Genomic DNA, 23,473 nt, shown 5'->3' on the forward strand with positions numbered 1-23,473 from the left:
TTTTCTTATGGATTTGCCGGTCTCCTGGGCCGTTGCGGACGACGACCCAATCGTGAGAACAAGCAGCCTGCTTGTCCTTGGAGAATTTTATATTTTTATAATTTTGTTATTTATATAGTTTTAAACAAAACTACGTCAAACCACTTGCACAAGAAATACAATGAAGGCTTCTTACAAATATCAATTCCATAGCGTCTCACAGATCAATCCAGAGACTGGTGGGTTATGTCCCTCTGCTAGCAGGTGGAGATAGAGAGAACTTCTGTTCTGAGGCTCTATATGTGGTCATGTGTAGCCAGCCAAACCTCAGTATTCTCTCTGTCTAGCAGGTGGTTAGTCATAACTCTGCAGCTCTGGATTTGGGACTCCTTGCCCGTTCCCTTGGGGTTGAGGGCTCACTGCTGCTGAGCAGGGACACCTGGTGGTGCCAGGTTCCTCCCTTTCTCCCTCCTCCCGCTGGTTCCTTGCCTGGGGCACGTGAGTCTTTTTCTCCTGTAAAAAAAAAAAGAAAAAGAAATGAAGAGGATCTTTAACACACTCTGGTGTGTTAGCACTCACAGTAAGCAGGGAGCTGCTTCAGAGCAGTCTGGGAAAGAGCCGTTGTTCTAAGCGGGTTTGGGGGGTCTTTTGTGCTGGAATTGTTCTTCAGGGCACATGGCAGCCCCGTCGGAGTCTGTGAAACACTGCTCCCGGTGTAGGAACCGGAGAGGAGCGTGTGATGCCTGCCCTCGCACCACTTTGGTGCAGGGAGCACCGGTGGTGGGGTGGGAGTGACCGGATCAGGTCGCAGGTTCAGTGGCCGCATCAGGCCTGTCACCCGATAGCAGATAATTTTGGCGCCATCGTGCCTTTGAAGTTGCAGCTGGAGTCGGGCTCGGCGACCGGGGAGTGCGGTCGTGAAACAGCTGATTTGAGATCATTTGGAGCCGGGGTGCAAGATACTGGCTCCGGAGGAGCTGAGGTAGCGGCTGGGCAGGCTCCCTTGTTTTCTGAATCCGCGCGGAGGTGTGTCAGGCGCCATTTTGGATTCGGGGGGAGAGCCAGCAGGGCCTCCCTGTGGCGCAGTTCGGCGGAGGGTGTCTCAGCTGGGAGACGGTGGTGTAGAACAATCGGGTGTACCCTTTTCCCCCGAGTTTGTCCTGTTGTTACATAGGGCTTTTTTGCTTAAGAGATTGGGGGGATCCTTAGCGGTGAAGGGGCCTTAGGGACTTCTCATGAGGATTTCTTGGTGGTCCCGTCCTCTTTACCTAAGAGAAAGTGCCTAGATTCAAGAGAGTTGGATTCTATGTCGGTGGCCACAGATGTACTACTACTACTTAACATTTCTAGAGCGCTACTAGGGTTACGCAGCGCTGTAGATGATGGTCGGTTGTCAGAAGTTTCCCAACTGACCCGTTCTGAATTGCTGGAGGAGGGGGAGTCTCCGTCTGAGAGGTCTGATGATCCCACGGCGGCACGGTTGTTTCACCAGGACGAATTGGCAAACCTGATTGTCAGAGCTATGGAGATTTTAAATATCTCAGCTCTGGACAGCGGTCTCTCCTCCTCGGCAGCGCCCTCAATTATGTCAGGGACTAAGCGTCCGTCCCGTACCTTTCACATTCATGAGGCGATGAAGCTACTCATTGCAGCGCAGTGAGACACACCGGAGGCAGGATTGCGTGTGGCGAGGGCCATGATGCGTTTATATCCGCTTCCAGAGGGGGGAGCAAGACGATTTGCGGTTTCCTACGTTAGATTCGTTGATTACGGCAGTTACTAAGAGGACTACGTTGCCGGTGGAAGGTGGGACAGCGCTTAAGGATCCGCAGGATAGGAAGTTAGAATCTTCTTTAAAAGCTTCCTTCGAAGTAGCGGCGTTGTGTATGCAGGCGTCGGTCTGCGAGTCCTATGCAGCCAGGGCCTGTTTGTCTTGGCTGCAGAAGGCGACCTCTTCGGAGGAGCTGGTGGCTAACTTGCCTTCGCTTGAGGCTGGTCTCAAATATTTGACGGATTTGTTGTATGATATTCTTCAAGCATCGGCCAAGGAGGTAGCTCTCTCAGTGGTGGCTCGCCGATGGTTGTGGCTTCGTCACTGGTCGGCAGATACAGCTTCTAAGTCTTGGCTGGCGTGTTTGCCTTTTAGGGGCAAGCTTCTGTTTGGCGAGGATTTGGGCAGGATTGTTAAGGATCTGGGAGATACAAAGGGGCGTAGGTTGCCGGAGGATAGGCCTAGAACGACTTCTCGCGCGGGTCCTTCTCGGGCTCGGTTTCGGGATGCAAGGCGTTATTGCCCAGGCAGGGCGGTAGCCTTCTCTAAACCCTGTTTTCCTCAGAAATGGCAGCTGTTTTAGGAGGAGCACCGCCCAGGCGGCGCTGCTTCCAAACCCCCAGCGGGATCTCGTGCCCAATGATGGGGCCTTGGTCCATCTTCCAGGGATGATAGGGGGATGGCTGTCCCTTTTTCTGGGAGAGTGGGCCAGGGTAACTTCAGACGAGTGGGTGTTGGAGGTCATATGGGACGGCTACAAACTAGAGTTTGTTCGAACTCTGGCAGATTCTTTTGTGGAATCTCCTTGCAAATCTCCAAGGAAGAGAGCGGCGGTCAGAGACACGTCAGAAAATTTAATTCACTTGGGGGCTGTGGTTCCTGTTCTGGTGACTCAGCGCGGTTCAGGCCGTTATTCTATTTCATGGTTCCAAAGAAAGGAGGCTGCTTTCGTCCGGTTCTTGATCTCAAGGGAGTAAACACAGCTCTGCGAGCGCGTCAAATTTCGCATGGAAACTCTTCGGGCCATCATAGCCACAGTTCAGCCAGGGGAGTTTATTACTTCCCTCGATCTCAAAGAGGCTTACTTGCATATTCCCATTTGGCCGCCTCATCACCGGTTTCTTCGGGTTGCGGTCCTGGGTCAACACTTTCAGTTCCAGGCGCTTCCCTTCAGTCTAGCTACAGCTCCTCAGACGTTTTCCAAGATTATGGTTGTGGTCGCTGCGTTTCTGCGACAGGAAGGGGTGCAAGTGCATCCTTATCTCGACGACTGCTTGATACGGGCTCCGTCTTTTCAGGACAGCCTTCAGGTGACAGACAGGGTAGTCAGTCTGCTGAGGTCGTTGGGTGGATTGTCAACTTGGAAAAGAGTCATTTGGTTCCATCTCAATCTTTGGAATACCTGGGGATGCTTTTCGACACCCGTGTGGGCAGAGTCTTCTTGCCGCCCAACAGGAGGTTGAAGTTGCAGGTGCAGGTTCGGAGCCTGCTGAGCATTCCAGCACCCACGGCTTGGAACTATGGACAGGTTTTGGGATCCATGGTAGCCACGTTGGAGGTGGTTCCGTGGGCCAGGAGCCACATGAGGCCTCTTCAGAGATCTCTGTTGAGCTGATGGTCTCCGGTGTCGGAGGATTACTCAGTTCAATTATCATAGGAACCTTTGGTCAGGATGGAAATCCGTTGGTGGCTCCGGGACGACAAGTTGAGCCTGGGGATGCCCCTGGCGATGCCGGACTAGGTAGTAGTGACTACGGATGCCAGTCTTTTAGGATGGGGAGCCCATTGTCAGGGGTTCACAACACAGGGTGCTTGGTCTCGGATGGAGGCTTCTTGTAGCTGAGAGCAGTGTGGCTAGCGTTGCAGGCATTTCACGTGGATCTGGCGGGGAGGCCGGTTCGTGTTCTCTCAGACAACGCAACTGCGGTAGCCTATGTCAATCATCAGGGGGGCACCAGGAGTGTTCCTCTGGCCAAGGAGGGGGAGTGTCTATGCCGTTGGGCGGAGAAGCACTTGGCTCAGCTCTCGGCAGCGCACATTGCGGGGACACTGAATACCGAAGCGGATTTTCTGAGTCGTCATATGTTGGATCCGGGGGAGTGGGAGCTCTCCGCTCAGGCGTTTTCATTGATCACGAGCCGCTGGGAAGTTCTAGCTATGGACCTTATGGCACGAGCAGTCAGTGCCAAAGTGGTGCATTTTTTCAGCCGTGGCAAGGATCCTCAGTCTCGGGGGATCGATGCGCTTCTTCAATCTTGGCCTCGGACAGTTCTTCTGTATATTTTTCCTCCGTGGCCCATGATAGGCAAGATATTGGGACGAGTGGCGACCCATCCTGGTCCAGTGATATTTGTGGGTCTGGATTGGCCCAGGCGTCTGTGGTATGCAGATCTGGTGCGTCTTCGGGTCGGCCAAGCGTTGTGGCTACCCGCTCGTCAGGGTCTGTTGCGTCAAGGTCCGATTCTTATGGAGGATCCCTCCCCATTTGGTCTTACAGCCTGGCTATTGAGAGGGCAAGTTTGAGAAGGAAAGGTTATCTGGAAAAGGTGATTGCCATTATGTTGAGAGCTAGGAAGCATTCCACCTCTACAGCGTATGCTCGATTGTGGTGGATCTTTGATGCATTGTGTACGGAGGCGGGTCTGTCAGTTTTTTCGGCTCCGGTTTCTTCGATTTTAGCCTTTTTGTAGGATGGTCTTGACAAATCTCTGTCATTGAACTCCTTGAAGGTTCAAGTGGCGGCCTTGGCCTGTTTTAGGGGCCGTCTAGGAGGGTCTTCCATAGCCTCTCACCCAAATATTGTACGTTTTTGCGGGTGGGGGGTCAATCAATTGTGCGGACCATGGTTTTTCCTTTCTGGAATTTGAATTTAGTGCTTAAGGCGTTGCAGCGGCCTCCGTTTGAACCGCTGTCTCGGTTGTTGGTTAAGGATTTGACATTGAAGACAAGTGTTTTTGGTGGCGATTTGTTCGGCGAGAGTTTCGGAGATGCAGGCTTTATCCTGTAGAGATCCGTTTCTTCATTTTACAGAGGCAGGGGTGACTCTGCGGACAGTTCCGTCCTTTTTGCCCAAGATTGTCTCGCGTTTCCATTTGAATCAGCAGCTCTGTCTTCCCTCTTTTCGTAAGGAGGATCATCCTCCTTTTTGGGCTCTCCGGTGTTTGGATGTTAAGAGGGCTATTATCAGGTATTTGGAAGTGACAAATGAATTCCGGTGTTCGGATCATCTGTTTGGCCTTTTTGCGGGTTAAAAGAAGGGGCAGCAAGCTTCTAAGGCGACGGTGGCTCGTTGGTTGAAGGAAGCTATTGCCTCAGCGTATATCGCATTTAGTAGGGATCCTCCTGCTCAGCTCCGAACTCATTCCACTAGGGCACAGGCGACTTCTTTGGCAGAGTCTAAGTCGGTTTCTTTAGAGATTTGTAGATCGGCCACCTGGTCTTCGGTTCATACTTTTTTGAAGCACTATCGGTTGGATGTTGCAGCAAGGGCTGATTTTTATTTTTGTTACATTTGTACCCCGCGCTTTCCCACTCATGGCAGGCTCAATGTGGCTTACATGGGACAATGGAGGGTTAAGTGACTTGCCCAGAGTCACAAGGAGCTGCCTGTGCCTGAAGTGGGAATCGAACTCAGTTCCCCAGGACCAAAGTCCACCACCCTAACCACTAGGCCACTCCTCCACTGCGTTCGGGGCTTTGGTGCTGCAAACTGGGATCTCTGGGTCCCACCCTACTTAAGAACTGCTTGGGTGCATCCCACCAGTCTCTGGATTGATCTGTGGGACGCTGTGGAAGGAAAAATTAGCTGTTACCTGATAATTTTCTTTCCATTAGTCCCGACAGATCAATCCAGAGGCCCTCCCTGGAAGTTTCTGCATATCTGTTTGTTATTTTCTAGTTTCAGATTTGGAGTTCCAGTTTTTGCATTGGTTATGGTTTGCTCAAGTTACTTGGACATACAATATCTACTTAGGGCAAGCAATCTCTCTACTATATTGATAACTATAAGATAATAGAGGAAAAGACTTCAGAAACTCGGTAACAGCTGACAATACTTTTAACAAGACAGCTGACCGCTCTGCTCTGCGTGGCTAAATTTATGCTCACGCTGGCGAGAATCCTCATTAGTCCAAAAAACCTCTAAAACACTAGCAATGGTTATTCTTTCATATACATGCTGTGCAAAAAAAGTACTCTAAAAGTACTTAGCTGTGGTTTGTGCTGGAGCAATTACGAATGTCCGCGCCCAACAGCGAGCTCCTGTTTCGCTCTGCGCTTCTTAAGGCGCCGGACCATACATCTCTTCACAGCACCTGCAACAATGAAAATATCTTAGAACCGGTTATCTTCCAAGAGAGGAGAGAATCAGCTATCACTCCTACGCGAAACCGGTAGTCACCTTCCAAAAACCGCCAGCTGTCTTAATTGTAACAACTGACGCTAGGTGGGGGATATTTAAACTACTTCCTACTTGCCTTCCGCCAATCCTGGAGCAATCTTCTTACTTGCTGTGAGCTGCATGAGTTCCTCCCGCGTTTACGGTTGCAGGGTGTCCTTGAATTATCGAAAAACAGGAGCATAGCTCTTGATTGGGAGTTGGACGTTTACATGGCTTTGATATGGATAATACTGAGGTTTGGCTGGCTACACTTGACCACATATAGAGCCTCAGAAGTTCTCTCTATCTCCACCTGCTGGCAGAGGGACATAACCCACCAGTCTCTAGATTGATCTGTTGGGACTAATGGAAAGAAAATTATCAGGTAATAACTAATTTCTCCTTATGCATGACAATCATAAAGGAAAATAACTATTTCAAAGAAGCCTTACATTTCCTCAGACCTCAAAAAGAGGGGGCGAGGCTTTAAGTGATAATAACTTTTATGTAATATATAGTTTGTGATGATTTTACGTGTTATATTGTTCAAGAACATTGGCATCTTATAGTTTGATCCACCTTGAAATCCCTATGGGATAAGTAGAATAGAAAAGCCTAAATTAAATGAAACCAATAGCAAATTTTTGACCCAAAGAAGGAAATGAGGCATCATAAAATGACCATACTTCTCCTTATTGGTAAATTTGATGGAAGTAAATCTTAGGAAATCTGTATTACTTTTTTGCCCTCAGACAGATGAAGTAACTTCTCCAGAAGAAGATGAGAAAGATGAGAGCCTCTTTCAAGTACCTGGAGAGTCTAGGCCTTCCGAAAACCAGGTAGCGTAAAGAGAGACCTCTAGGGCAAAATACATGGAAGATCCATGCCCAGAATTCAGCTGCAAGGCCTAGCAGGTTTGGCAGTGCTGTCGAAGTAGCCAAATAGTGCTCTTTCAGTCACAGCTGGTTGGAGATGCATACCACGCTGCACTCGAGTCTACCCAGAGTGCCCTGCAAAAGAATCAGTAAATACATTGTGCTGTCATTTAGGAAGGAGGTGAATAAGTTATTTGAGGGTTCCATTATAACTGTCTAGCAGATGGGTGATTTCTGTCTACTGAAAGTTAGTTATTCATTTCTCTTCACAATGATAATTGGCATGTTGCGTTTGGCAAGGTCTCTGAAGACTATGTGGAAGAACGACTGGAGCGGAGCGAGTTCCACAGCTGGGAGGACTTCCACTCATACCTGGATACTTGGTGCTTGAAGAACAAGATGATGTTCACTGTTCGGCAGTTCGTACCTCTGAGGAATGACCACTTGAGCCCAGACCCTCAGTGGTCTGAACTAGCAAAATCCCTGAAGTACAGCAGCGTGAGCATGGGCTGCAGTGCTAGGTAAGTTGAACAGCTCCAGTCACGAGACCGTACAGGATTTTTGCATTTTGTTCCTTAAACATGTATCCAGATACCCAAAATAGCTGTGATATATTGTGGGTTTATATTACAGCATCACATTATATGTTCTCATAATAGAATAAATGGTTACTTATCTGTTAATAGTGTAGTCTCTAGGTGGCTGTTGATTGCTGGATAGAAACTCTTGCTAATTAAAAAGTGAAGGTCATAATCTTAACTTCAAAGATCCCCTACTTTACATTTGGTTTTGAACTGGAACTATCTTGAACTGGTTAAAAATATAATTCCTCATAGGTCCATTTTTTGCATAATGTTTTTTAAAATAGTGATAGCTTTCTGATAAGTTTTCAATAAAGCGCACCTTTTGATGATCTAATTCCCTACTTTACCTTTATATGGATATCTTTGAAATTACTAAATTGATTATATCAGTATATTAGAACTTCACTTTTTAATGACACAAAGTACACTAAGATTAGATTCAGATGGTTGTGTTTTCGAGAGGATATGTATTTTAATGAGAGATTGCAGGCAAAAGTGAGTACGGAAATGGTCCATATTATCAGATTGATAAAAACAAATATTCTGATGATGATTATGATTTTTTATTGTTAGTATGCAGCTGTTGTAATAATGTAATGGTCTTAAGAACAGTAATAACAGAGAAGAAGGAGAAAACTTATGGTATTTTGATTCTTCCTCAGCAAGACCTGTCCAGCTGTCATCAGTCTGAAATTGAACTCTGAAAAGGACAAGTTGATTCTTGACAAAACCATGCTTCATCACAACCACAACATTCTTGAAGGCAATCTCCCACCTCCAGTTACAAAAAATAGATTGTCCGCGCTTTCTTGTTTCCCTGCCAAGATTACAAATGGCATCTCCAGGAAGTTTCTGGAACGCAACGATTTGGTCAAGCTTCAGCGATTCCATCCTGCTCAGTTTGAAGACCGGAACCATATCCTGAATGACCTAGATGCCCTCTTAATTTCCGATCCTGGTGTCAAGGTCAAATTAGTCTTCATGGAGAACAGGTTACTGGTGAGGAACATTTTCATCATGACCTCTCACATGCAGGACACAATTCAGCAATTTCCTGAATACCTCTTTGTGGATCTGTTGTCACATTTTGGTAGCCATGTTGATTTATACACAGTCTATTGTGAAGATAGAAACTCAGAATGGAAAGTGTGTGCAATGTGCATTGCACAAAAGGGCATGTCGGCAAATGTTCGGTTCCTTATGGTTTCAATTTTGCAGAGCATCCAGAACCTGAGTACACAAGTTAAATATATAACAATGAACCCAGATATTCGGGAACCTCTCGACATGAAGTCATTGATACCCTTTGCCTCATTAAGGTACTGCATGCCGCTCGTCCTGGAGATGCTGTATGAGAAAATTTCTTACCTAGGTTCAATAGCAGAGGCCAAGATTAAAAAAATTTTACATAATCTGACTGACAGCTCTCCCATAGCTTACAATCAATATTTGAAAAAGTTGAAGGCTACCTGCCCTCTAGAATTTTTCTACTACTACTATGGGACCTGGCACCCACACAGGAAAATGTGGCTCAAAAAGGACAACAGAACTCAAATTGCAGAGAACAACATCTGTAACATCATTAAGTTCAAGCACCAGGCACTCAGAGCCCAAGTGGACACCTCATCCTCCTTGTACCACTGCCTTCAGGTGGTTCTCAATGACAGCATGATAGCATTGAATGCAACTTCATCACCTCACCTACAGGAGTTGCCATCTGTATTAGAAACATTCCCCACAGATGCTCCTCAGCAGGTATGGCTTCCCTTCCCTTTCACTTAAGCATTGTCATTTATGGTATGATGGGAGGGGAAGGAATTGCAAGCCAGGACCTAAATCACGGTAGTTCTTCACCCTATCTGAAATGCTATAATTCTATATAATAATTTGTACCTCCAACGTTCCATGTCTGGCTGCCTGGGTTTGTAACATCTCCTGGCTGCCTGGGTTTGTAACATCTCCTGACGTCAACCAGCCTCCAGTGTTCCATCCCCCATCACTGTCCAGCCCTTGCGTCAAGACATAATGACGTCAGAGGGCGGAACAGTGAGAGGGAAGGGAACGCTGGAGGCGAGCTGACGTCAGGAGGGATGTTACGAACGGAACAGAAGCCAGCGCCAGCCAGAGAGCATTCAGGTACAAATCAAGGGGAGGAGAGAATCGTGGGACATTGAGGGGAGGGAGCGGAGAGGAGGATTGATGGACATGGATGGGATGGGAGGACAGTAGAGGAGAGAATCATGGGTCACGGATGGGAGGGCAGGGAAGAGGAGAATTGCTAGACATGGAGGGCAGGGAAGAGAGAGAAAAAAAAGCTTACTTCACAGCCTTCCTAGGGCCCGTTTCATTGTTGAGGAAATGGGCATGGTTCCACTAGTAAGGTAATCGGTGTGGGAGGGGTGGATAATGATAATGACGCCTTTGTGGAAGAAGGAAAAGTTGTAAGAAAGTAGACCTTTCAACAAGGGGGTGCTCGACTGTCGGCTCTGCCAGTCCTCTGCCTCGGAACAGGAAGTAATGTTAGGGGGCAAGGGACCGGCAGAGCCGACAGCTGAATGCCTGCTCCTCGCACCCCCTTGCTGCCTGCACCCAGGGCGGACCGCACCCACCACCCCACCCTTGATACGCTACTGTATGATAGACACATTTAAATACCTCCATAGGATAAATGTACAGGAGGCAGGCCTCTTTCAATTGAAAGGAAACTCTGGAATGAAGGGACATACGATGAAAATGAAAGGGGATTGACTCAGGAAATACTGCTTTATGGAAAGAGTGGTGAAGATATGGCACAGCCTCTCGGAGGTAGTGGAGATGAAGACTTTATTTGAATCGAAGAAAGCTTGGGACAAGTACATAGGATCTCTGAGGGAGAGGAAGAGACTGTAGAGATTAGTAGTTGTTATGGACGGACTGGATAGGTCGTATGGTCTTTATCGCTCATCATTTTCTGTTTCTATGTAAAGAGGATCTCTGAGTGAGAGGAAAGGGACTGTAGAGATTAGCGGTTGGTATGGATGGACAGACTGGCAAAGACCACACAACCTATCCAGTCTGTCTGTCCATCCATACCAACCGCTAATCTCTACAGTCTCTTCCTCTCCCTTAGAGATCCTGTGTACTTGTCCCAAGCTTTCTTCGATTCAAATAAAGTCTTCATCTCCACTACCTCCGAGAGGCTGTCCCATATCTTCACCACTCTTTCCATAAAGCAGTATTTCCTTAGGTTACTCCTGAGTCAGTCCCCTTTCATCTTCATCCTATGTCCCTTCATTCCAGAGTTTCCTTTCAATTGAAAGAGGCCTGCCTCCTGTGCATTTATGCCATGGAGGTATTTAAATGTGTCTTATCATACAGTATGCTATGGAGGTATTTGTCATTTTCTATGTTTCTATGAGTCTCTGAGGGAGAGGAAGGGACTGTAGAGATTAGTAGTTGTTGTGGATGGACAGACTGGATAGGCCATATGGTCTTTTTCTTTGGTTTTTTGGACACACAAGATTCCACCCAATCTAGTTAATCCCTGAATTTATATGCTCTTTGAAAATCAGACGGTCTTACTTTCGTGAATCCCACTATGGGTGCTCCTCTTCTGGGAACAAAGAGATTTATCAGAGCCAGATCAAATATATGATGACAAGAAGCAGCACGCGTTCAACTCTATGCAACTGGAATTACATCAGCAACATTACTATTTCTATTATGGGAGAGGAGGGAGGAGAAACACCAAATTGGAAGAGACATAAGTTGGAAGATATCTTTGCAGATTGGGTTTTCATGAAAAGATTTATTTCAGTGTTAAACAAATTTTTTTGAGGCCTAGGGGCAGCTTATTAAAGCCCACAGGAACATATGGGTCCTAAGCAATGGGGACACATGGAAAGGAGTGTGGGAAGATTATCATTAGCCACTTGTGTTCAGGATAATAGTTGCAAAATATTGTATGGATGATATTTGACTCCAACTAGATTGGTAAGATATTTTCTGGGTGTGTCAGCAAAGTGTTGGAGAAGAGGGAATTGAAGCTTATTTTAAAGCAGTACAGTACTGGATTAAAGGAACGATTGGAATAGGTGCCCCATGGGACCAGGGGTGGTTGTTATTAAACGTAAGTATATTCCACTTCAAGGAGCCACAGAAAGTGCTGCCAAATTAAACATAGCCTCTTTGTGGAAGCAAATAAGTGCCCCACACTTAGTAATTGGCTCTTTAGGATACGGGAAATTTTTTAAATGGAGAAGATTGCAAAACAACAGAGGAGGCAAATAGCGAGGTCTGAGGACATTTTGGGAGCTTTTTATTCCAGTATTTTCATGAATGAAGTGGTGACTGGAGTTTTCGATAAGACTGAGTGGAGGGATAATGGAGGAGGGGGCTGAGAGTATGCTAAAGTTCAAGGGGGTGAAACTGGAAAGACTGGAAGGCGTGACGTTAAGGAGGACTGGGACATAACTGTTAGTAGGTTAATGACGACTTTGTATGGAATTAACTGCCTGTGACTTGAGTGCACCTGGGTAAATTCCAATGTTGTAATATCCTGATTCTTAGTAAACTCTCCGTGAAAAATAAAAAATCCACAGGACAATTTTTAAATCCATTACCCATTGCACCTCCCCTAGTTTCCCTTTGTACCCAAACACTTTAGAGCTACTTTTCAAAATGCCTGCATACTTCGCACCCAGTGCAGACTGTCTGCAGATTGCCCCCAGAATAATTAGAAATGCACAGGTTTGTTTCTGTAATTTGAATATCTTTTTGTTTTAATTTGTAGGCCTGTGAATCCAGCAGAGAGGAAGAGCTGGCTCAGACGGAGTTCTCCAGCTGGGTGGATTTCTGCTTGTTCTTGGATTCCTGGTGTGAGGAGCGAAAGTTGCTCTTCACGGTACGGCAGTGGAGGACCTTGACGAAGGAGGAGATAAGCCAGTGCCCGTCGGGGCCTGTGTTGGCCCAGTGCCTGAAGTATAGCATGGTTCAGCTCTTTTGCACCAGGTACAACAGTCATGAAGACATGCTGGGGGCAGTGGGTATTACAGTGTTGTCAGTTCTGTTTCCTTGCGGCTGCTGTGCATTAACAAAGATAGCTGTAATCTCTAAGGACAAAGACCTGTCAGATGCATATCTTTTAGTTGTTAGGTGGCATGTGCTGAAGGGTCCTGTTTTGCACAGTTTATAATTGATGTGAAGTAAAATTTAAGAAGAGTATAGAAGAGGTGAAGGTCATACTGTGACTTTGATTAGGTCCCAGTTCCCCCCCCCCCCCCCCATGAGTTGGAAGAAGAGCTATGAGCTGCCCCCACTGCCCTCAAAGATTGGCCACTGTTGGAAACAGGATGCTGGGCTTGATGGACCTTCAGTCTGTCCCAGTGTGGCAATACTTATGTACTTATGTGGTAGAAGCAGTTAGCTTAGCAGGGTATAAAAAAGGTTTGGATGGCTTCCTAAAGGAAAGGTCCATAGACCATTATTAAATTGGACTTAGGGAAAATCCACTGCTTATTTGTAGGAGAAGCAGCATAAAATGTGTTGTACTTTTTTGGGATCTTGCCAGGTACTTGTGACCTGAATTGGCCATTGTTGGAAACAGGATGCTGGGCTTGATGGACCTTCGGTCTGTCCCAGTACGGCAATACTTATGTACTTATGGCAAGCTTGCTGGTGGGGGAGTAGCGTAGGCATTAGAGGAGCAAGCTGAGAACAAAACAAGAGTTCAAATCTTGCTTTTCTCACTGGTATTTCTCCTTCATCACCCAAGATACTTTTTATAGTAAATATTGGATCTAGTGGAGCCTGAGAAATAAGATGATGGTATAATGGCTGATGATCATTAAATTAATGCAAAGGGGGTCCTATTCAGTGGCTCAATGCCATGCAGAATAACAAGTCATGTTCTTTAAACAAGCAAGAAAGAACCCCCTTCGCCCACACACACTCCCCAAGTGGTCACTGGACCCGGGAGTAGCGTTCAAGATTTTTCTTGATTAGTAAATATCCAATAGAGATCTGTCTGTGACCCTTCTGAACAGGAAGGTCCACAGCTTCTGTTCCAGGAGAGCATCCAGTGCCTCCTGTTTCATACCCAAGCCTTTTCAGTAGTAGCCGAGTTTCATTTAGGAACAGGTCTTTCAGACACATTAGGCTACATTTTCTAAGAAATGTCTTAGTATTGTTCCAGACCAGTTCAGATTCCTGCCAACAGATGGATACAGAGAAACACTAGCTTAAAAAGAGTGTCTTATCAGATCCCTGTGCAGCCCACTGCCAGCCAGTATTTCTCAAGTCTCCAGCAGATGGTAGGTACATGTGCAGCCCAGCTGGTGAGGTAAGCCACAGTTTAGGGCAACTGGGCGGGTGAGGGGCGCAGTGGTACCCGGGGGTGACTTTCCCTTTTCTCAGCAGACTTCAAGACAAACGTTCTGCAGCAGAAGCATTGAGAGCAGGATCCCAAGTTCCAAGGGTCTTTGCCTTGGGGTGCCACACTAAGAGCAGCTAGGTCTCTTCCCCTCCCTTCCACAATTAATTGCTGCTCCAGCTGATTGGCATTGTGCCTCCACCTCCCTTCCCTTACACTTGAGGCTGGTGATATCCTTTACAAAATGTTAGCCAGGTCTCAAAAGAGTTTGCTTCCCAAATGTCAGTCCCAAAGCCAAAAAAAGCTGGTGGCAGATTCAAATGTCACAGAGGAGGTGAATGCCTGGAGTGCACAGCTGACTTTTTCGCCTTTTTGCTCTTGTTTCATTTGCCAGAATATGTAGCTTATATTTTCTTTTTTTTTTCTCTTTCACGTTCCATAACCTGTCCCTCTTTTTATTAATTTATTTTAAGTGATTGTAAGCTGCTTAGGTGAACTATCAGTGAGCAGCATATCAAATGTTAAATAGACTTATGGAGGAATATGTGGACACAGGGTGTGTGAAGGTTAATTTAATAATTAATAATTGTATTGATGATTTGACCATAATGACAAAGACAAGGATGGAACTGTGGCACAGAATTTTCTTTCTGATCGTGAATGTGATGGGGTATCTGTGTGGTGAATATGAGGATGGTCACATCAACACTGAGAGTGGTAGTCACTGTATTTAAAGGAGAAACTAAGACTAATGTTGATAATAAAATGTTTAATTTGAGTGTCACAATGGTATTAATGATAAACATGATGTGTACCTGTCTGAGGTAATGATAAACCACAATGAATTTAATTAAATAATAGTGGTGAATAATATAGTTAATGATGTTGCTAAACTCATCCATCTTGCCTGGCAACATGAGATTTATATTTCATTTCTGTCCAGGAAGAACTGTCCTGCTTTCATTAAGCTACAACTGTGCCCCCAAAAGGAAAAGCTCATTGTCTCCAATAGCAGCTTCCAGCACAATCACGATCTTCCAGAGACGGACTTCGCTCCACCATTGAAAAGAAGTAAATTGATGTCTACAGTTGGTCTTCCTGTCCAGATCGCCAATAACATCTCCAGGAAGTTCTTGAAACCTTATGACCTGAATACGCTTCAGAGATTTCTGTCTGGAGCGTTTGAGGACCGGTCTCAGGTCTTGAAGAAACTGGACTCTCTCTTTCTTTCAGATCCTGATGCCAAGGTCAAGTTGGTCTTTGAAGAGAACAAGCTACAAGTAAAGGACATCTTCCTCATGACATCAAGCATGCAGCAGATCGCTCAGTGTTTTCCACACTATCTCTACATTGACTTTCTCTCTGGTTTCAGTCCAGGTTTTGATTTGTACGCTGTTCTCTGTGAAGAAGAGAATGTGGGATGGATGGCATGTGCGTACTGCATTGCAAGGAAAGGAACATCAGACAATTTAAAATTCATTGTGGTCTCCATATTTCAAAGTATCCCCATCCTGAACAGTCAAGTAAAAAATGTGACGGTGAGCCCAGAAATTCAGGATCCTCTGGACATAGAAGATCTCGTACCTTGTGCCTCTTTGAGATATTGCATGCCGCTAGTTTTGGACCTTCTCTGTGACAAGATCTCTTATATGAACTCAGAAGAGGAGGCTCAGATTAAGGATTTTTTCCATATCCTGGCCCACACTCATTCGCCTGCTATCTACAATCAGGCCTTGAATGAGCTGAAGGCTGCCTGCCCTGCTGAGATCTTCCAGTACTATTATGAGACATGGCACCCACGCAGGAAACTGTGGGCCGAAGAATACAGTAGTACTCCAGATACAGAGAGCAGTGTCAGCGCTTATGTGAAGTCAAAGCATCAGGCACTTACTGTCCAAATGGGCACTTCACCTTCCTTACACCGCTGCCTTCGGGTGGTTCTCAATGAAAGCAAAACTGCTTTGCCCATTACTGACTTTTCTTCAGGATATCCTGAGCCAGCTGTGAGTCCAACAGTCGTACAACAGGTAAAATCTCTACATGCTGTTGTGTTGTCATTGAATCCTTGGCTTTTAAATCGTGGTGTTCAGATGGCAGAGGCCTCGAGTTGGTGCATCGCTTGGGTGGTTTGGTAAAGTAGATGGGCGGGCCATCTTACTGTCTCGTTCCTGCAGTCATCCCGTCTCCTGAATAACAGTGCGATAAATAGCAGAGTTTGTACTAGCCTCCAATATAGGGATCCATGACACCGAGGAGTCCCGAGTTATGAGCACAACCAAACCTTAAGGAAAGATGGATGGAGCATGCACCATTCTATAAATATGAAAATACTTGGTAGTATCCTAGAGGCTTGTAGACGAGAACAGTAGAAAACACAGACCAGGCTAAAGTTGGATACAACATGTTTTCATCTTTTATACTGTCTTCCTTGTGGTAAACCCATAATGATTCACAGCAGGTAAAACTACATATACAAAATCAATTATACATCAACATTGCAGTAAAATACAGTATCACAAAAAGGAATTCAGTTTTTCAGTTTGGTGGGGAAGAGGGGGCATATGGTGTTGGAGTGGTGGTTGCTGGAAAGTTCAAAGTGCATCAAAATACATTAGGGACAATATTGAAATGATTTGTCGGAATAGCTTCAACTTGAAAATATCACCCCTCCCTCCCAAGACCAGATAAACTTATCCTGTTATGTCTGGGAAGAATTTAAGGTATGCCAGGGACTCAAATTTTAACTTAATAACGCAGAATATCAACACTATCTGGTTGAATTTATCCAGTTAAGTCAGCCCACATTAATTGCTGTTGAAAAGTCATCTGGGCAACTTATCTGGTTAATTTTTACCAGATTCAGGGCTGCTGACTATCAGCTCCATTGATTCCTATCTTTTACCCATGAATTTCAGAAGGCAGGCAGAGGTGACCATGTATAATTTCACATAAATTCATTCGCAGAAAGGAGATGTTCCTGCTGCTTCCCTAGATGAAGAAGAAATGGAAGAGAGCTCACCTGAAAGATGCAGTGACTCGTACATCCCTAATAGTCAGGTAAGGACAAAAGAATAAAGTAGGACTAGACCATGAACTGGAGAATGTGGTAAAGGCGGTTAGCTTAGCAGAGTTTAAAAAAGGTTTGGACGGCTTCCTAAAGGAAAAGTCCATAGACCATTATTAAATGGACTTGGAAAAAATCCACTATTTCTGGGATAAGCAGTATAAAATGTGTTTTACTTTTTTGGGATCTTAGAAAACAGCAAAGCAGACGATCCGCAAACTCCAAGATGGAAAACAACAGAGCAGGTCAGTAGAAAATCAACATGAATTTATTAATAAAACATTAAAATTCATGTTGATTTTCTACTGATCTGTTCTGTTGTTTTCCTTTTTTGGGATCTTGCCAGGTATTTGTGACCTGGATTGGCCACTGTTGGAAACAGGATGCTGGGCTTAATGGACCTTTCGTTTGTCCCACCCAGTATGGCAGTACTTATGTACTAACTAGTAAAAAAAAAAGCCCGTTTCTCATTGAAATGAAACGGGCGCTAGCAAGGTAATTACCTTCTGCCATTAATGTTTTTAAAATTCCAGTGTCCCCCCCCCCCCCCCCCTCCCATTTCCAGGGTCCTCCTTCCCAGTTCCAGGGTTGTCGTCCCTCCCTCCCTCCCTTCCAGTTCTAGGCCCCCTCCCTCTGAATTTAAAAAGTCATCCTGACTTACCTCGTCGGGGTTACGGCAGCCAGCAGCAGCGGTAAAAAGCATGAAGTCTCGGCACTTCAGTTTTCCCTTCTCTGTCTCTCAGCTCTGGTCCCGCCCTCATTTCCTGTTTCCACAAGGGCGGGACAAGAGCTGAGAGACAGAGAAGGGAAAACTGAAGTAAGTGCCGAGCCTGCATGCTTTTTACCGCGCAAGGTAAATCAGGATGACTTAAAATTCGGAGGGAGAGGGCCTGTAACTGAGAGGAGGGAGGGACGACGACCCTGGAACTGGGAGGGAGGGGGGACCCTGGAATTGGGAGGGAGGGAGGGCGGGGATGCTGGAACAGGGAGGGAGGGGGGACAGACGACAACCCTGGAACTCGGAGGGAGGGAACGAACTTCCGGTGGGTGAATATTATATGCAGCCTTCCCTTCCCTACGAGGGCGGGGCACTGAGAGCGAGTGCGCTGCCTGTGGTTGGTCCCTTCTCTTTCTGACGTCGCATTTCTTTCCCTGGGCGATTACAAACCCTATACAGCTTCACTGCCACAGAGTCAGCTTCAGAATGTTGGAGGTGCAAATTATTATATTAGATTTGAAGTCTCATGCTAAGTATTAGATAAAGGATGGAGGGAGATTTTTTTTTCCAAAATCAGGGAACTCGGCAATGAGCAGCAAGTTGACATTTTAAGGTGTTGGACTGTCATCTTGTGCCTATGAGCTCTTCCTCTTTTTTTCTTGGGTCAGGTCGGTGAAGCCCCGGTGGAGAAACAGCTGGAGCGGAATGAATTTCACAGCTGGCAGGACTTCTGCTCCTTTCTGGATGACTGGTGTGAGGAGAGGAAGCTGACGTTCGCCATTCGCCGATCGGTGACTCTCACCGAGGAAGACATAAGCCAGGACCCTCGGGGGCCCGAGGTAGCAAAATCCTTGAGGTACAGCATCGTGTGCATGGCCTGCAGTGTCGTCACCAGAAGGTATGTTGAGAAAAAGTGAATGAGGCAAATATGTAGAGGTTTTTTTTCAGTTCAGGAGACCCTGATGGTTGGAGTGAGATTGGTTGCCATGAGTCAGTAGAGAAGATGTCTCCATAGCAGGCAATATGATGTGAAATAAGGGAGGGTGGCTAGACGGAGAATTCTGTTGCTCCTACCATCAGTGAATTTAAGGTGACATGAATTCGATTCCAGGTGGACATAGATAAAGAGAAGATGCAAATGAGTGTGATGATTAGCTTTATAGAAGTCTTACTAGTTCACGTTTAAACCTCTGGTAATGATGGATTACAGATAGTGATCAAATAACAGTATTGAATTTAGAATGAGGTGGATTATAGATTGATAGTTGTTGCAATAATGTGGACTGAGGTATATGAAGCCACTTAAAAGCTATTTTGTTCCTGCCCAGGAAGAACTGTCCAGCAGTCATTAAACTGAGGCTCAATCCCCAGAAGGACAAGCTTATTGTCACCCAAGCCATCCTCCATCACAACCATGACTTGCCAGAGACAGCTCTCCCTCTTGAAAAGAAGCAAACTCGACAGATGGCTCCCACAGACCTGCCCACTAGGATCGCCAACGATATCTCCAGAAAGTTCCTGGAGCACAACGACCTGAGGAGACTCCAGCGCTTTCGCTCATATGCCTTTGAAGACCAAAACCAAGTCTTGATGGAGCTGGTCTCCCTCTTCATATCCGATCCCGAGGCCAAGGTCAAGTTAGTGTTTGTGGAGGACAAAACCCTTGTGAAGAATATTTTCCTCATGACTTCCCACATGCAGGACATCGACCACAGATTCACTGGTCATCTATATGTGGACCTCCTCGCTGATTTCAGTCCAGGCTTTGCTTTGTACATCATTTTCTGGGAAAAAGAAGGTATGGGCTGGAAGGTGTGTGCCTATTCCCTTGCAAGAAAAGGCACTTCAGATATATTGAGGTTCCTCATGGTTTCGGTGTTGCAAAGCATCCCCACTCTGAGCACAACTGTCGAGCACTTAACAGTGAGTCCAGAGATGGAAGATCCTCTGGACCTAGAAGCCCTGGTACCTCACACCTCAGTGAGGTACTGTATGCCACTGGTTTTGGAACTTCTGTACAGCAAAATTTCTCACCTGGATTCAGCAGTGCAAGTTCACATCAAGAACATCCTGGACAATCTGGCTCATTCCCTCTCCCCGGAGACCTACAGTCACTCCCTAACAAATTTGATTGCTGTCTGCCCTGCAGACATTTTCCAGTACTACTATGATATCTGGCATCCACGCAAGAAACTGTGGATCAGAGGGCAAAGTGAAAATCAAGCTGCAGAGAACAATATATGTGCATTTGTGAAGGTCAAGCATCTGGCACTCATAGGCCAAATGGGCACATCTTCATCCTTGCACCGTTGCCTTCAGGTAGTTCTTAATGACAGCAAATCGGCAATGGTGGGCTACGAGACATTCCTTGCACAGGAGGCCTATTCAGTTATTGACACTGCTGCAACAGACTCCCAGCTGGTAAGTATGTCTCATCCTATATAATAATTTGCACCTCTAACGTACCATCGCTGTCTGGCTGCCTGGGTTCATAACATCTCATGACGTCAGCCAGCCTCCAGCGTTCCATTCCCCCTCACTGCCCCGCCCTCGCGTAAAAACGTAATGACGTCAGAGGGTGGAACAGTGAGAGGGAAGGGAACGCTGGAGGCGGGCTGACGTCAAGATGTTACCAACGGAAGGGAAGCCAGCCAGGCCAGCCAGAAAACGATGAGGTACAAAGGAAGAGAGAATTGCGGCATATCGAGGGGAGGGCAGGGCAGAGCAGAATCGATGGATGGGATGGGAGGAGAGGACAGGAGAAAAGAGAATCGCGGGACACGGATGGGAGGGCAGGGAAGAGGAGAATCGTTGGACATGAAGGGGAGGGAAGGGAAGAATCGCTGGACATGGAGGGGAGGCAGAGGAGAGACAAACAATTGCTTACAAGAGAGCCTTTCTAGGGCCCGTTTTATTGTTGAGGAAACGGACTGGGTTCCACTAGTGTATGTATAAGTGAGCTCCAAGCATTACCTGACTTATTTCCCCCAAATTTAATCCTCTCCCTGAGATTACCCATTGTTTTATGGCTTTATTTTTACCTCCAAACAAAAATACGAAACAGGATCTCCTTCACTTAAACATACAGGTGAACCACCTCACATCTTAAAGTGAATACTAAAAAAGGTTTTGTGTGTACATATAAACCTCACAATTAAAATTTTTAGATTTTATTTTCCAATATAATCGTGTAAATATCCATGTATATACAAAAATAGGAGGAAATGACCTCATCAGACTGAGGCTGCAAACTTTACTAAGTTGTGGTTCTTGCAGCCCTCAGTTGAAAAAGAAATCACTGGTCTGAAAAACCTCCCTAAAACATCATATACTTGTATATGTTATCCATAACATCTTCAGTCACTGAAAAGACACTGAAAACTATTTCTCCGAGGACAAGCAGGCTGCTTGTTCTCACTGATGGGTGACGTCCACGGCAGCCCCTCCAATCGGAAACTTCTCTAGCAAAGTCCTTTGCTAGTCCTCGCGCGCACCGCGCATGCGCGGCCGTCTTCCCGCCCGAAACCGGCTCGAGCCGGCCAGTCTTCTTTCGTCCGCACTCGGTACGGCTGTTTTTGTCGTGTCGAGCCCCGGAGAGTCGACCTCGCGCGTCCGTTTTAAAATAGACGTGTTTTTTTCTTCGGAAAAGTTCTAAATTTGTTCGGGAAGTGCTCCGGAAACCCCCTTGGGTTTCGTTTGCCCCTTCCCGTGTTTCCAGTTTTTGCCCTGGTAAGTTTTCTTTCGTCGTCGGGGTAGGCCTCTTTTCGGCCTCGGTCGAGATTTTTCTCCCTTAAAGTTTTGGTGCTCCAAATTCGTCATTTCGGATTTTGATTTCGCCGGCGTGATTTTTCCGCCCATGACATCGAAGCCTTCCAGCGGCTTCAAGAAGTGCACCCAGTGCGCCCGGGTAATCTCGCTCACTGATAGGCACTCTTCGTGTCTTCAGTGTCTGGGGGCCGAGCACCATCCTCAGAACTGTAGTCTGTGTTCCCTGTTACAAAGGCGGACTCAGGTAGCGAGATTGGCCCAGTGGAACGTTTTGTTCTCGGGCTCTTCGTCGGCATCGGCACCGGGGTCATCGTGTGCATCGACGTCATCAGCGTCCAGACCTTCATCCTTGGCCGCCAGTGCATCGAGTGCATCGAGGCATCGGCCCTCTGCATCGGCGCCGAGACATCGGATAGCTGCATCGACGTCGGTGGTACCGGGACCTCGTCTCCTGATGTCGTCGGACGGTGGTGCATCGGGTGGAGTGCAGGTGAGGGCTGTCCATTCCCCTGCTGGTGGCGGTGAGCCTTCGGGTGGGTCTCCCCCTACCCTGAGGGCTCCTGCGGTACAGCCCCCCCGGGATCGACCTGCTTCGACCTCGGCCCTGAGGAAGCGACGGATGGATTCTACGTCCTCGTCGGTGCCGGGGAGCTCCGGTGACATGCTTCGGAAGAAGTCGAAGAAGCATCGACACCGGTCTCCTCCCCGCGTCGGCACCGAGAGCTCTGGGTCGCCGAGGGAGTCGACGCCCAGCAGGCATCGGCACCGAGAGGACCGCTCACCCTCTGTTCAAGAGGTGTCGATGCGCTCCACTCTGGACAGCCCGGAACAGCCTCCACGCCCGGAACAGGTTCTGACGTCGATGCCTGCATTGACCTCTATGCCTTTCTCTGCAGCCGCTCTGAACGAGAGCCTCCGGGCCGTTCTCCCAGAGATTCTGGGAGAGCTGTTGCGCCCTACCCCTCCGGTACCGGCGGTGCTTGCGCCTCCGGTACCGTCGAGCGTGGCGCCGGCTGGCCCATCGCCTGGGGTGAGGTCCCCGACGTCGGTACCGCGTGCGGTGCCGACTGCGGCCACCTCCCAGGAGGGCTCCCCGACTACGTCGGCGGAGGGAGCTTCGCCGATGCGGGCAAGGGAGTCTACCTCTCGACGCCCCCATCGTGGACGTGGCTCCACGGAGTCGAGCCGGGCGAGGTTGCAGACACAGGTCCGTGAACTTGTGTCTGACACCGAGGGTGAGGCCTCGTGGGAAGAAGAAGAAGACCCCAGATATTTCTCTGACGAGGAGTCTGAGGGTCTTCCTTCCGATCCCACTCCCTCTCCTGAAAGACAGCTTTCTCCTCCCGAGAGTCTGTCTTTTGCTTCCTTTGTCCGGGAGATGTCTACGGCCATCCCCTTCCCGGTGGTTGTGGAGGACGAGCCCAGGGCTGAAATGTTTGAGCTCCTGGACTATCCTTCTCCACCTAAGGAAGCGTCCACTGTTCCCTTGCACCATGTCCTGAAAAAGACATTGCTTGCGAACTGGACCAAGCCACTAAGTAACCCCCACATCCCCAAGAAGATCGAGTCCCAGTACCGGATCCATGGGGACCCAGAGCTGATGCGCACTCAGTTGCCTCATGATTCTGGAGTTGTGGATCTGGCCCTAAAGAAGGCTAAGAGTTCTAGGGAGCATGCTTCGGCGCCCCCGGGCAAAGACTCTAGAACCTTAGACTCCTTTGGGAGGAAGGCCTACCATTCCTCTATGCTCGTGGCCAAAATCCAGTCTTACCAGCTCTACACGAGCATACACATGCGGAACAATGTGCGGCAGTTGGCGGGCTTGGTTGATGCTCTCCCCCCTGAGCAAGCCAAGCCATTTCAGGAGGTGGTCAGGCAGCTGAAGGCGTGCAGAAAATTCCTGGCCAGAGGGGTGTATGACACCTTTGATGTTGCGTCCAGGGCCGCTGCTCAAGGTGTGGTGATGCGCAGGCTCTCATGGCTGCGT

At 47.3% G+C, this 23,473-nt stretch overlaps 1 protein-coding gene across 4 annotated transcripts in view; it reads left to right on the forward strand.

Moving 5' to 3' along the window:
• The window catches only part of LOC115466454, an 89,182-nt gene that overhangs the window by 20,789 nt on the left and 44,920 nt on the right, over positions 1-23,473 (forward strand). For 3 of the 4 annotated variants that reach the window (XM_030197677.1, XM_030197678.1, XM_030197679.1), the window contains exons 3-10: positions 6,881-6,967; positions 7,304-7,524; positions 8,250-9,342; positions 12,359-12,576; positions 14,880-15,963; positions 16,901-16,993; positions 18,387-18,616; positions 19,047-20,139. In XM_030197677.1, the coding sequence (XP_030053537.1) occupies positions 6,881-6,967; positions 7,304-7,524; positions 8,250-9,342; positions 12,359-12,576; positions 14,880-15,963; positions 16,901-16,993; positions 18,387-18,616; positions 19,047-20,139 (4,119 nt within the window). Of the gene's footprint in view, positions 1-6,880; positions 6,968-7,116; positions 7,185-7,303; positions 7,525-8,249; positions 9,343-12,358; positions 12,577-14,879; positions 15,964-16,900; positions 16,994-18,386; positions 18,617-19,046; positions 20,140-23,473 lie in introns of those variants that run through there. The other variant, XM_030197680.1, reaches the window with a different exon arrangement.

The sequence above is a fragment of the Microcaecilia unicolor genome, chromosome 3 (genome assembly GCF_901765095.1).
Source record: "Microcaecilia unicolor chromosome 3, aMicUni1.1, whole genome shotgun sequence".
Taxonomy (NCBI): Eukaryota; Metazoa; Chordata; class Amphibia; order Gymnophiona; family Siphonopidae; genus Microcaecilia; species Microcaecilia unicolor.